Source organism: Phoenix dactylifera, chromosome 8 (assembly GCF_009389715.1).
Source record: "Phoenix dactylifera cultivar Barhee BC4 chromosome 8, palm_55x_up_171113_PBpolish2nd_filt_p, whole genome shotgun sequence".
In the NCBI taxonomy this organism is placed as follows: domain Eukaryota; kingdom Viridiplantae; phylum Streptophyta; class Magnoliopsida; order Arecales; family Arecaceae; genus Phoenix; species Phoenix dactylifera.
Window position 1 is genome coordinate 4,560,739 of NC_052399.1, and position 13,722 is coordinate 4,574,460.

Genomic DNA, 13,722 nt, shown 5'->3' on the forward strand with positions numbered 1-13,722 from the left:
ACAAACTAGAGAGCTTAAGTTCAGGCACAGCCAGCATCCAATTTGAAAATCTCCACAAGTCTCCAATTTGAAAATCTCCACAAGTCTCCATTCTCTTCTAAAGCATTAGATCATAACTTCACCTTTGAAGTGACTACAAGATTTGCATGCCGACCCATACCAAGTCATCGACATATCCGGCATTCACCTTCGACCTGAATACAAGATTGGCATGCCAATCCAAACCACGGGACATATCTGACCATCTTGATCCCCAACGGACAGGCCCAACAGCATATATGATTTTAGACACACAAATGACACACACGGACCGAAGACGCATCTACACGATCATTTTATATGAAATCATCAGATAGCATATATGATATACAAAGTAGACACCAAGATTTTTGAAGTCTAGGCAATATTTTAAGAATAGAATAATCCTACCTTCAGGCATCTTAAGGATTAATAACAGAAGTTAAATATACAAGTTGTGTGACGCTCATCAAAAAGAAAACCAAGCATTAACTGCATCTCGGAGAACAGGAAGCTAATGTAATTTGCTTGATAAAGACACAAATGAAGTAAACAAAAAGAACATGATATTGCTTAGCAAAAGGTATCGGAACATTTGGAAAACCTGAAGCTTCCTCATGAAACCCTAATAACCACGCTACCTTCATATAACAGCACCACTATCTAATTCTTCTTCTTTGATGATTTTTTGAGAGATTTCTTCTTTGGTTTCAATTTATTTGACGTATTAAACACCTCCCGATCCTTTTCCTTCTTGCGTTGCCTCTCTTTCTTCACATTGAACATTGTAACCGCCTGTTCGCATGAGGTTGCATAAAGAATAAGAAATATATTTAAGTAACAAGCAGAAATTGAGTAAAACCACAAAATTTAACAGAGTTTGTTTAACAAGTTTTATTAAAAATGAATGAGTTGGATAAAAATGATTGTTTGGTTGTTTTCCACAAAACCTGTTTTGCCTAAACTGACAATGCAAAACCTGAAAAGTGAGTTCATCAAAACATGTATCCTATTTTTCGTAAAACCCTTTTTAAATCTGTTTGCTAAAATTCACAGGCAAACAATAAGCACCTAAGGTTCAATGTGCAAATTAGAAATCTTACCTTGTTGACATCAAGTATGTCATGAGAGCTTTTAGCCATCAGCTGATTAAGAATTTTCTCCGTTTGCTGCTTTTCTTGGGTGCCCATTCCCTTTCCTTCTACCACAGGGAGGAACTAGACAAAAGAAAAGCAATTGAAAAACACCATCTAGATCTCATGTCACAATAAAAGGCATGTTTAAGCAGATACAACATAAGAGTTCGTATTTGCGTACAAACCTTTCGAAACTTCCCGGCATGCTTGGGAGCTTTCTCGCCTGGCAGCTTTTTGTCAAATTTCCCGCCACTTGCTGTTGCTGTTGCTGCCATCCCAGCTACATTTTCAAGCTCCTCTTTACTAGCTTTCTTTGGAGCTTCTTTCTGGCTTCCTGTGATGGGCAGTGCTGTTGCAGCGAGTTGGACATGACTGCATGGGAAATTTCAACTATATGTAAGATTAAAAGTCTAAACATCAAAAAGACAGCCAACCGGGTGTTATGTTAAATAGAAAATTTATCATTACAAGTTTAACAGCACACGAGAAAAAAAAAAAAAAAAGGTAAGCATGATAGCACAATTAAGAATAAGAAGAACGATAAGCTACTATCTACCACAGCTTACTGATCCTTAAATACAGCAATAAAGTTGCAGATAAGTTGTCATCCAATACCCTGGAGGGCAACTTGACAAAGTTGAATACTCAGAATTCAGAAAATATAATGCCTAATAATATTTAAGTGATTATGTTACAACATTAAGTGAACCCAGTAAACAACAAACAGCAAGAGACTTGAAAGAAGATAGGCATGTTAGCTATAATGAAAGCATGTGTATTTTCCGGGGAGATGTCACTTGATGGGGGCATTGCCAGAACTGTGGCACAAATATATACAGATAAAACAGTAAGTTCTTTACAGATTATATAGTAACCAAAGGGAAAAGACAGAGTGTTGGCAGGAAATCTAAACACTTAGACTTCATAACTAAAAATGGTGCATAATAAATTTCAAGAGAAGACAAAATGGAAAACAACCTTGGCAAAGCACCAGCTTTCATGGCCTGCTTTAGATTCTGCAGCCGGTTCTTTTCTTGCTTCTCAACTCGTTTCTTCTTCTCAACCTTCCTTTGGGCAAAAGGATCCTCCCCTGGCTCTGTAAGAACAGAACTATCGATATAGGACAACTAAACTATATAATTATCCACAATTTCAAAGAACATCAATCTACCAAACAAACAACAAATTTAACTTTCAGCCACTATATGCACTCTCCTAGATATTCAACTACATATAAGAAAGCACAAAAATCCAATTTAAGAGAAACACAGAGTCACAAACTTAAATTATTTTAATACATGATAACAATTATCATGGAATTAAAAAGCTTCAAAATATTGCTTATATGGAAGCCAAAATAACTTCAGTTGATAATACTAGATCATTTACCAATAAATTGGAAATGCAAAAAAAAAAAAAAAAAATACAAATCTACAATGACAGCCTACGTGCTCTAAAGTCCACAATATTCTGTGTCAAGCAACTTGCCAACATTACTGATAGTATAATCTTGCTCATTAAGATTATGGGACTGTAACTTTGAATGGCCATGATCATGTTCTGGAAGCAACCAATGCACAAGGCAGTGCAGCCTTTCAGGCAAGGTTGACAACTCCAGGCAATCTCATTAAGGTCTACAGGGCAGTGCTATAATTTCAGCTGGGCCTAAAATGAACACATGATTTCAGAAGAAAATGATTATTACAGATATAAAAAGGGGTAAAAAAGCAAGAAAAATAGGTAAGCCAGGGCTTAATGATTAACAATTATAGAATATCAGATTGACAAGAGGGGTGTGATGATGGTGTTGTAAATCTAAGAATGGCTCCTGGACATGGACAAGTACTGATGTAAGGTTATATGCTTCGAATAGTTTAAGCTTACAGAGAGCTAAAATAAATTATTGCAGATATTAGATTCTTAGATGAAGCTATAAATTAATATAATCCATTTTCCCATCTGTTCTATTAACAAACTAAATCTAAGAAAAAACATTTCAGCCTACCACTTTCAATTGCTTGGTGCAAATTTAAAAAGGCAGGTTCATCAAGTATAAAAGTTCTACTAAATTTAAAAAGGCAAGACAAATCCCACCAATTGAAAGAAGCACAATATTTGTATTTATCTTTATAATTTAGTTGGCTACAAATTGTTTTATGATAGAGAAGTCATATAAGCTGATCCCTGCTAGCATATCAGTCAACTAATAACTAAATAAAAAAAAGGCAAGACATATCCCACCAATTGAAAGAAGCAAAAAAATTGTATTTATCTTTATAATTTAGTTGGGTACAAATTGTTTTATGATAAAAGAGGCAGATAGAAGTCATATAAGCTGATCCCTGCTAGCATATCGGTCAAGTAATGAAGTTTGAAAGCTGTTTACCAAATCATTTCTAACATAAAGATGATTGTGTTATTAAAAATAGATTGATCAGAAATAACAGACAAAGATTCCCTTCATAAAGATTATTTGAGAGCTAGTTCTTAATTCATAAACCATAAAGCTTTAATAAGCCAGACATTTTCCAACTTGTTCTAACTCATAGAACCATATGTAGGATAGACCAAAAGGCTTTGAGCACAAGTATGAAGGAATGAGTTTCAAAGGGCACATAAGCTATCAAGCAGCACAATACGTTGACACCAGATTGCACCAATTGTTTGATCAGAACAATCACTTCATTAACCATAAATATGGTGCTTAATAAGGAATAAAATCTGTGTCTATGTAGAAATCCTCAAATCACTTCCCCACTTAGTGGTATTACTGCTGCAGTTGCAGGTAATATCTAATCTAAAAGCATGATCCATGTATGTTGAAACCAAGTTCCAAGGGTAAGTAATCAAATTGTATTTTTCTATACAAATGAGAGAAGTACTCAGACACATTCAACCTTGTTAGATTGAATTTCAATGTTACAGGTCGGCTACTTGTGATATGTCAAACCAATTTTTCTTAACTCAAAAACTACAATGCTTTCACAATCCTATTCGAAGCAGGAAAATGAGCACTTCAACGGTGTAGCAGAGATGTCACTTTGTTGCAACTTCAACCTACCGAACAACCTTAATTTTATATTGGGTTTAAAGAAAATCTTAACTAAAAGATTCTAGATTGCAGCTCAAAGTTGATGAGGACGGTAATGTTCTTGGCCCAAAGGGTGCCTCACTTGAACCCAAGAAAACAAATTGATTTGTGTTTATTTAGAGATTTTGCAAAAATCAAATGCCAGTGAAGAGGTATTTTTGATATTGTTGATGTCAAACTGAGTTAGGACAGTTACAAGAATATTTTGAAATGTGAATAGGCCATCACTTTAACACAAGAAAACAAATTAATTGGTGTTTGTTTAGAGGTTTTGAAAATTAAATGACAATGAACAGGCATTTTTGATATTACTGATGTCAATCTAAGGTAGGGGCAGCTGCAAGAATAATTTGAGTTGTGAATTCTACAGGTCAATCAATCCCATCAATGGTAGAGGATAAGAGACACAATACAGAAGAACAGATATCACCACAATGATCCAAGATGTGATAAAAGAATGGTCTTGCATTTACTAAAATAAAGAAAGTGATTATGGTAATGGTCATTTAGTTGGAGAAGCATAATCAGATGAGCTTCAAGCCCAAATAAAACAAACCAGTTTATTTAATCAAATAAAATTCAGACAAACAAATATTCTGAATAAGAACCAGGATTAAGTGTGCCATTTTTTGGACAGCAAACAATAAAAATTCAACCTATAATTCCATTCAAAACATGTCAAACGGCATTTACATTCCCTTTCATCAAAAAGAAGAATTGCCATCGCTCCTATACTGCATGATCACAACATTAAACATAGATTTCTCAATAGTAATGTTTATCAGATTATACAATTTGCTTGTTGCTTTTAGAAATTTACTATGACCCTGTACGCTCTTTATTTTAATACTATCTCATTCATCGAAAAGTATTGTAGGCACACAAGATAGAAACCCTGGTAGACCTTAAAACATCTTCTGAGATTCAAATGGCATGTAAGTATCAAAAAAAAGACTATTTAGAACATGCATGCTCCTCATTTTAGAATAAAGGATCATCGTATTGTCACCTGCAACTCAATACAAGACTGCAAGTTAGGTTGCTGTAGATGCATAGATTAAAATTTCAATAGTGCGGCAAACTTTCGTAAAATTTTCATTATATTATGCAAAATCATATGATAACCTAAAAAAGAAGACAGCTGCAATTGAGAACTATCCCAGCAATATCAATGATCACCCTACAATGAGGTTGGGTAGCATTGCAAAGAACACAGCTGACATGCAGAGTTTAATAGATAACTTGAAAAAAACTGTTATTTTTAACATTATCATCTCATGCCAATGGTTTGTCTCTCTTATTTTGCCAATCAGCATGATGAATCAATCTCTGTTTCTTTTTTCTTCTTCAAAACATCAATTAAATTAGCTTTGTAGGCATGATGGCTGCTTTTCTTTTGCTAATCAAAAATTCTATTATGGAATGTCAAATGTTCATTATGAATATGCAAAGAAGATTTAACAAGATAAACCACTACCATCCGTCAATTTGGCCTCAATTATTGGTACATCTTTGTCATCATTCACACGATCATAGCCATGGCGCCGCTTCCAAGCACCCGTTTGTTCGTCAAATACGCGCTTGTCTTTTTTGCGATTCTTTATACCTGCAATTGCATTTAAGCAATATCATCAAGCATGTTGGAGCAGAAAACAGATGGAATTTCTCCCCTGAGGAAAGGGGCTGGGAAAGCATTTCATTAGCACCTAACTCCATCACAGAACATTAAAGGCACAGGAACACTAACCTTTTGCTTTGGCAAACAGTTCCCATTTTGTGGGAGGCTTAGGCTTTGGCAGCTGAAAAAGCAACATAAAGTTTAATTAATGCTGTATGCACCCATTCAGGACAATAGCAAAAATAGAGTTCTGAACTGGAAATTACTGCATAAAGGTGCAAAATTGGGAAGACACCAATATTCAATTCACTTCAAACAGGGGTTCAGTATGCTTGAAACAAAATGTAATCAAGACATTTGTCAGTCATGGATAAGCAAAGGAGCTCTTTTAAAATATTAACTAGCTAGGTATCTCTAATATCACAAAAGGTCATTCTTCATAGCTATTCAACTATCACATGCAGTAATGAAGAGAAATTCATGTCGTTCTCTAAGAGGGATCCATGGTACACTTCACTAAATAACTGGAAGTAATAATTTAAAGAGGGACGTAGTTTAATCAACTTGGACCTGACATTAGCCATAGTTGCCGAATGAAAAAATGAATTGATCAAATTGAAGTAAAGTCAATTCCAAGGCAGAAGACTGGGGGGGGGGGGGGGGAGTTGCGGTTAGAGATAATAGTCAATGATTCCTAACCAACAATTTGGGCTCAAAATGCGATTATGGATTAAATTCCCTTAACTTAATTTTTAAAAATAATTGTGTGAAAAATCAAAAGTATGTTTATTAGGATACAAGCCTCCTGAAATAACAAATATGACAACATTTGCAGGACTCAGCCTTTTTAGAAAACAGAAATAGACGGGATTATGCTTGAGATAACAAAATTTGAATGGTATGTGCCATTCAGGAAGATAGAATGACATATCTATCAACAAAACAACAAGTAGAGAGGGGAAAAACTCACACAAGACAGGACACTTGAGCAGTGAAAAAGACCAGGACTTCTCTGGTTACTTATATCCTATATACGGAACTTTATCCTGGGTCACAACTACAGGACCTGAGTTTTGATTTATTAATAGAGCTTCTCCTTGAACCCATTAATTTTTTTTCAATTTACTTAAGAAAATAATGATCAACCAGCATCTAATTACTATTACTAATAACTGCTTGTCAAAGTAGGGCTGGATGAACCTGGTTCAGAGAGAGTCCTATGGTGCAGGTTAAAGGGTGAAGACAGAGATGCAGAGATCAAAGAAGATTTAGGGAGGACACTAGAGTACCTTAATAAGCTCGATATACTTGTGTTAGACATTTGACACAGATTACCAACATTAATGTATAATTTAATTGCATAGTGAACTTACAAGCAAAATTTGCAGAGAGCATACAAGAAATTAAATATCAATAATACTAAGTAACATTGAAATTTCAAAGCTTTCATATTGGCAGGTTAATGCATTTAGCAGTGTAATGGAATCCAAGGAAGAAAGCTGTGAAAGAAAAATTATTGAAAAGAACTACCATGGAGAAGATGATCTGACTAAGAAGTATGGTTGATGTAGGATCCACAAAAGCAGCCACAAATTAATGGCATGAATTCTTGCTTCATAACATTTTTTACATCTATAATGCAGTACCCATGTTTCAGCTAAATGATATTTTCCAAACATATGGCTTTAAGAGCTATTTTTTGTCTTAAAACAAAGGACACTGCCTATCAAAATGATAGTGCGAATTTTATGCATATCATTTGCATATCAAGTACAAGGTGAAACACAAAGACACACAGACAGAAAAAAAAAGGTATTCGGGCTGTAAACGATAAACAAAGCCAGTGCTGTAGGATCTGGTCCAAACACAATTTACTGAAACTCCAAGACAATTAGAGTTGCTAGACAACGTACTAACAAAGAATATGAAGAAGAAAGTAATTCAAATGAACCATCAGATCAAAGCTTACATGCTTCTCTCTAGGAAGCCTGGTAGTGGGCTGCGGCAGGTGAACGATGGGACCATCTGGGTCTTCAGTGGAAGGTAAGCTAAAGAGAGCATTAGCGATTGCTTGTACCAGCTCTGTCCCTTTCTGCAGGCACTCTTTTACCAGGTCTTCCCTGAAATATGATGCAAAAAAAAAACATCAAGTTCAGGTTTACCTCATGCTGCTTAAAACCCTTGGAAGGGTTTTGGGCGAATAAACACAAACCTATCAAGAAAACAATTATTTGTGACAACTATTACGCAGAAGAAACGAATTTAAAGGGATATATCGAGGAAATCGAGCAAATTATGTCCGAAAAGATCGTGAAAAATAGGTAGAAAGATCGGATTTCGATAGGACAAAAGTTAACATCTATAAAACTGGTGGAGGGAATGTAATGGAAATAGGGCCCGAGCCCCAGGGAAATCATAGAAGCAATCTTAACATTTTACTTAGCCCTATGGGTTAATATCTTGCCTCTAGAGGAGTCTTGGGAGGGTTTAAGGGTAACCTAATTATTTTCCCCCGAAAGATTAGGTCTTCAAAAGAGGAGGAGGAGGAGGAGGAAGAAGAAGCAGCCCCAAACCCTAAAAACTGAGTCGAGAATGTAGAAGTTTTAGGTCAAAATCATGACTTTCGAGGTTCTTGGGAGGGTTTTAGGGGTCTCAGAAACCAATCGTAAATCAATTTCTCGGTTTTTGGTTCGAGAATATTGCACCAAGACATTATATCAGAGAAGACCTTAAAAGGAACAAAAAAAAAGTCGGAAAGATTGAAATTTGAGAGGAGACAAAAGAAAAAGAAGAGGAACGAACAAACCTGGCAGAGGGGATGGACTGGAAATGATGCGACGGATCAAAAGCCATGAGGTTTCCCAAATCGATTTGGTATGTTTCCGCCCCCATCTCTCTCTTCACCCCTCTCTTTCTCACGCTCTTCTCTATCCCGGCGGTAGTCGACGACTGAGACGACGGAAGAGAAACAGACGCAAGGGTAGAGGCTAAAAGAAAACACCGCCAACCGCTAGCCGAGGTTTTTAGGGCTCTTTTCTAACGAGCCGGAATCGGATCTGTAAAAAGGCCCGGTTCATTGGATCGGGTTGACCCGGATCAGCTTCGGTGCGAGAGGGTGCGGATCCCGCCGAATGGGTTCGAACTAAACGGGACGCTCCTGTCATCGCTTAGGTCTTGTGTGAAAGACCAATCACGGCCTTTCACGTGCGACCTAACCAACTCTGAGATTGCATGATTTGTGATCTTTGACTCATCATTAATGTGTGTTGAACTTAGAACTGTCTGGAAGGGTGTCTCATATACGAGATAAATACCGGACGCAGGTCGTCTTCTCCTCGAGAAAGATTCGACCTCGGTGACTGAGTGGATCTGAGGTCGGAAGTGCTCTATTAAGGATCAATTGCTGCTCCACGACATTCGCAGAGTACTGAGGGAGTGCGACTCCTACTAGGCTGCGGGAGACGAACGATGCTGCAGACTTGGTTATTTCCTTTGCGGCTCATCACTCTGAAAGTTTTACTTGGACATACCATGGGGTTGTGCCAATGCCTTTACGTATTTTTTTTTTATGATTTTGTTGGCCGTATTCACACCCGTTGTGGGTCGCTGATGTAAAAAAAAAAAAAAAAAAAAAAAAAAAAAAAAAAAAAAAAAAAAAAAAGAAGATTGTATGATTTGTGATCCCACTTGATTGAGTATGATCGCACATCTTAAAGCGTGACTGAGAAGTTGCGCGCGCGCGAATGATGATGATTATTTTTCGCAATTGAAGGCTTAAAACCAGGTCCCACTTAATCCTCTAACGGAGGGCTCGTGGAAGAGACGGTGGCAGGGGAAGGTAGATGCAATCCGGGGTTATTAAGTATCCATCCCCCGTGCCAGTTGCGAAATTTGTTTTTTGTCCTTCAATGGATTTTGGGGTGTCTTCGTAGCCATTTTAAACCCCTCAAAGTGTCGCCACAGAAACATATCATGTCGATCCATTCTCTAGTTTTGATATTTCATGTTCAAATTATTTTCTTGTTTTTATATATACTTAAATATTTTGTGCAAGTCAATGCAATTCTTAATATAAATAATCACCAGCCCGACATATTACTAGAAGATTGATGCAACTCAAGGAGATTGATATTATTTTTTTTTCCATGGCTTTCATTTCTAGGTATGTCACTACCTTTGGTCCGCTTACATATTGTGTATTATTAATATAAGAGGTCAAATCCGAATTAAAATTATTGGATTTGCATTCCCTCTTCGAATGTTTGTAACACATTAAAAGACTAGAATTTTTTAATCTTCTTGTGTTTTGATGCTTGTAAAGTTGTACCAAGTATGCCACAATATTGGATGATGCAAAAAAGAAAAGGAAACAATGGTTAAGTCTAACTAATAAATTAGAAGCTACATAAAAGTTTAAGATGATGAACATGAAACCTATTTTAAATGCATATACAAAATCTAGGAGGCATTTGATTAAGAAGAAAAAGATAAGAATGCAAAATTCTGGGAATGTGCTTTTATTTTTTGATAGCACGAAAATAGAAGTTAGTTATGATTTTACTTTTGAAACAACTTTGAGTCAAGAACTAGATTAGTAAAGCCTAATTTAGTATTTCATAAAAAATATCTACATATTTTGTTTCATTCTTTTGTAAGATCCTAAGATAAGTTACATTTTGTAAGTATCTTTAAGTTATGATAGACAACTACTGTTGGAACATGCATGTACGTAATCAAGAATTTTCATACTTTATGCCGACTTGACATCTCATATATAAATTAGGCAGCTAGGAGCCAATTTATTAGCAATTAGGGCTACATGACAAAAATTTTGGTATATTTCTTGATAAATTTTGGTATATTTCTTGATAAATTTTGGTATACTTTGGTATAACACAACAAAATTTTTTTCTTGGGAGTATAGAGATTTTTGTGCATAATTGGATAATACACTTGCAACCACCCAACATCCTGCTAGTGAGATGTGTTGAGGAATTTCCAGCAAGTCATGTCATTCATATCCTGAGAGAGAAATTAGGCTGCAAACTTCATGACCAATATCTTGGCTACCCCCCTCGCTCCTTGTCTACGAGCACCGATTTTCCTTCCACAACGACGAATCCTGCCCATTGTAGCTTTCTTTGTTTGTCATGGTGATTATTCCCCCCCCCCCCCCCCTCCCCTTTTTTTTTGCTGCTAGACCGGATGGTTCATACAATACGTGTACGGATGCATCCAATAAAATCGAAAAACAGAATATCACGAAGCTCCCAAGGCAGCTCTCCATCTTCCATTCATAGGGTGCTATTGGAATGGTTAGCCACGTAGGTGACCGCCCAATCCGCAACCCCATTGGCTTCTCTAAACACATGTGCTTCGTCTGGACAATCCCTCCGTTCCTCACATTGTTCAGATATCGCAAAGCAAAGGATGACTACTAGCAGTAACCCTCGAGCCTTTCTGGATCCAGCTGATGACCGTGGAGCACGTATTTGCATCAAAAGACGGTGAAAGGTGGATGGTTAATAAGAGAACCTTGGTTAATACCATGTGAAAGAACTTGAAAGTCGACATGGCTGATTGGCATAGTGTTGTAACGCACTAGACATGGTAGAAGAATACCAGTCAAGTCAGGAATCAGGATTGCGTGCGTAGAAATATTAGAATCCGATAGCTTGCAGCGTCCATCGGAATAGATGGCATAGAAGTAATCATTTATGACTAGGATTGAGTAATATGGCCAATAAACTCCAGAGGAACGCATTTGCCAGGTTCATGATTCCCTGCAGTAGGTGAAGAATCGTGCTTGAGTAGATATGCTTACACCGTCAGCAACAAGCAGGGTTTTTTACACGCGAACCACTCGATCGGCAAGTCCCCGAAGAGCAAGCAACTTAAATAAAACCATTTGGGATTTGGAGTAGGACGCGCACTCAGAAAACAAGGAAAGCTCCTTGCTTAGAGGAAACTAATCCCGCGCGGGCACGCATGCGCAGAGTCTATAAATTAGCATGATGCAAGCGCCCCTGAAGCCAGCTCGGGCACCAAAATAAGATGGTCTTCTTGCCCTATCCCATGAGGCTTGCAGCGGTCGCAACGTTGCTCAGCTTAGAGCTACTCTACCAAGCATTCCTAGCTCGCTGCGACGTTGGCACCGCAGCGTCTTATGGCCCCCCTTATACTCGTGAGTAATCTGCCGACTACTTGCGATCATAACATGAAGAGAGATAGATGTATAAACCCGTAAATTGATTATCAGCAGCACAGCAGATAAGTTTGAGTTCGGACAGGCTTTGATCGTGATGTAATCTTCTTCTTTTCTTTGGTGTAGCTACGAGTTGTAATGGCTACGGCCAAGACCAGTTCCCTCCGAACAACATGTTTGCGGCCGTCTCCGGGGGGCTGTGGGACAACGGTGCTGCCTGCGGAAGGACGTACAGATTGAGATGCCTGAGCGGCATCGATCGGCCATGCAAGGGTGGAAACATCGTGGTGGTGGTGGTCGATAAGTGCGCGAGCAATCCGTGCCCTGCCAACCTCCTCTTGTCCAGAGAAGCTTTCGGAGCTGTTTCCCGCTTTACTGATGGAAAGATTAATGTCGAATACACGCAGTTTGTGCTCCATCTCGCTCCCAAACGCACGAGCATTGCTTCAAATTCCTGGTTATCCTCCATGCATGCCTATCTGACCGCTCAATTTGCTATGTTTCCGCAGGATTTGAAGGAAGGAGAGCTGCCAGATCACGGCGTGGCATGCAACCACAAAGGAGCGCTCGAGATGTACTGCTGTATAGAAGAAACTGAAATCCTTCTTTTTTTTTTTTTTTGTTTATCGTGAATAAGAGCAGACAAAGGCTGGACGAAAGCGTGTAATGCTACGCTGATAAAGGATTGTAAAAATACCTTTGCATAAATAAAGCATATAAAGGAAGTTGTACTCGTACTGACTCATTTAATCCTTCGCGTGCGTGCATGCAGCATCGATGCCCCCATTGTGCAAGAAATCCTACCTGTACCTTCTAATTTCAGAAAAGTTATTATCTATATATGATTTGTTTGGGTTTTGGACAGGGACTAAAGGTTGAAATATATTTCAACAAGAACAATTGCATTGATGATCCCGACTCACGATGGGAAGAATGGTCCCATCCGCGAGAGGGGAGGGGGGGTGCACTTGTTGACGCCTCGGCATGATCAACATAGGCCATGCTATTAATGCACAGTTTTTTTGGATTTTGGACAGAGACTGAATCGAGTTATGATTCAGCCAGAGCAATTGGGTTGGCCAGTTATAAAGTTTTTTTTTTTTTTTTGGCCACAGAACCAATTCTTGGAAATTTAAATTTCACGGCAGCTTCATCTGATCTTGATGTGATTTTCACTTGAATCCAGAACCGAACTCCATCTGTTGGCAATTAAATGGTTCCGGTGACTTCTTTACCTCCTCATTATATGATTTTATGAACTCTTAGAGGCATTAATTGGTACTGAGCCCCCTTCTTCTCAACAAGCTGAATGCTAGAGATATCATTCAAAAGAAAATGGAAAGGTACATTGGCTGACGGCCCCTTTCTGATGAACCGATAGGAACCATAAATCGCCTCTTTATATCTTGCTCATATGATTCTAATATGTGGAATTTAATTTCCACCTGCCTTAATGTTCTCAGTCCTAAGAGGGATGTTAAAAATCTCATCACTAAGAGGTTTTCTCACTTTGCTAAGGTTTTATAGCAGCCGGTTTTTATGCTCATAGCTGCATTCATCTGGTGCAGAAGGTGATCTGCTTTCATCGGTTGGAAGGAAAGAAACGCTTGTATTTTTTTGAATCGTCGATCTGCTTCTATATTTGCTATTCACA

General features: G+C 37.9%; 2 protein-coding genes across 2 annotated transcripts; one reads left to right on the forward strand and one right to left on the reverse strand.

The window, feature by feature from the left end:
- Positions 1-406: 406 nt before the first annotated feature.
- On the reverse strand, positions 407-8,875 carry LOC103708761 (ribosome biogenesis regulatory protein homolog). The gene is made up of 8 exons (XM_008793832.3): positions 8,670-8,875; positions 7,833-7,983; positions 5,993-6,044; positions 5,723-5,851; positions 2,133-2,250; positions 1,340-1,526; positions 1,122-1,235; positions 407-813 (listed from the first exon to the last, which is right to left on the reverse strand). The coding sequence occupies exons 1-8, from the start codon at positions 8,753-8,755 to the stop codon at positions 682-684; spliced, it is 969 nt and encodes a 322-aa protein (XP_008792054.1). The 5' UTR covers positions 8,756-8,875; the 3' UTR covers positions 407-681.
- A 3,004-nt stretch (positions 8,876-11,879) lies between these two features.
- Positions 11,880-12,818, forward strand: LOC103708760 (EG45-like domain containing protein). Its single transcript, XM_008793831.4, has 3 exons — positions 11,880-12,047; positions 12,195-12,474; positions 12,578-12,818. Exons 1-3 carry the CDS (start codon positions 11,918-11,920, stop codon positions 12,582-12,584), a joined length of 417 nt encoding a protein of 138 aa, XP_008792053.2. The 5' UTR covers positions 11,880-11,917; the 3' UTR covers positions 12,585-12,818.
- The last annotated feature ends 904 nt before the right edge of the window (positions 12,819-13,722 follow it).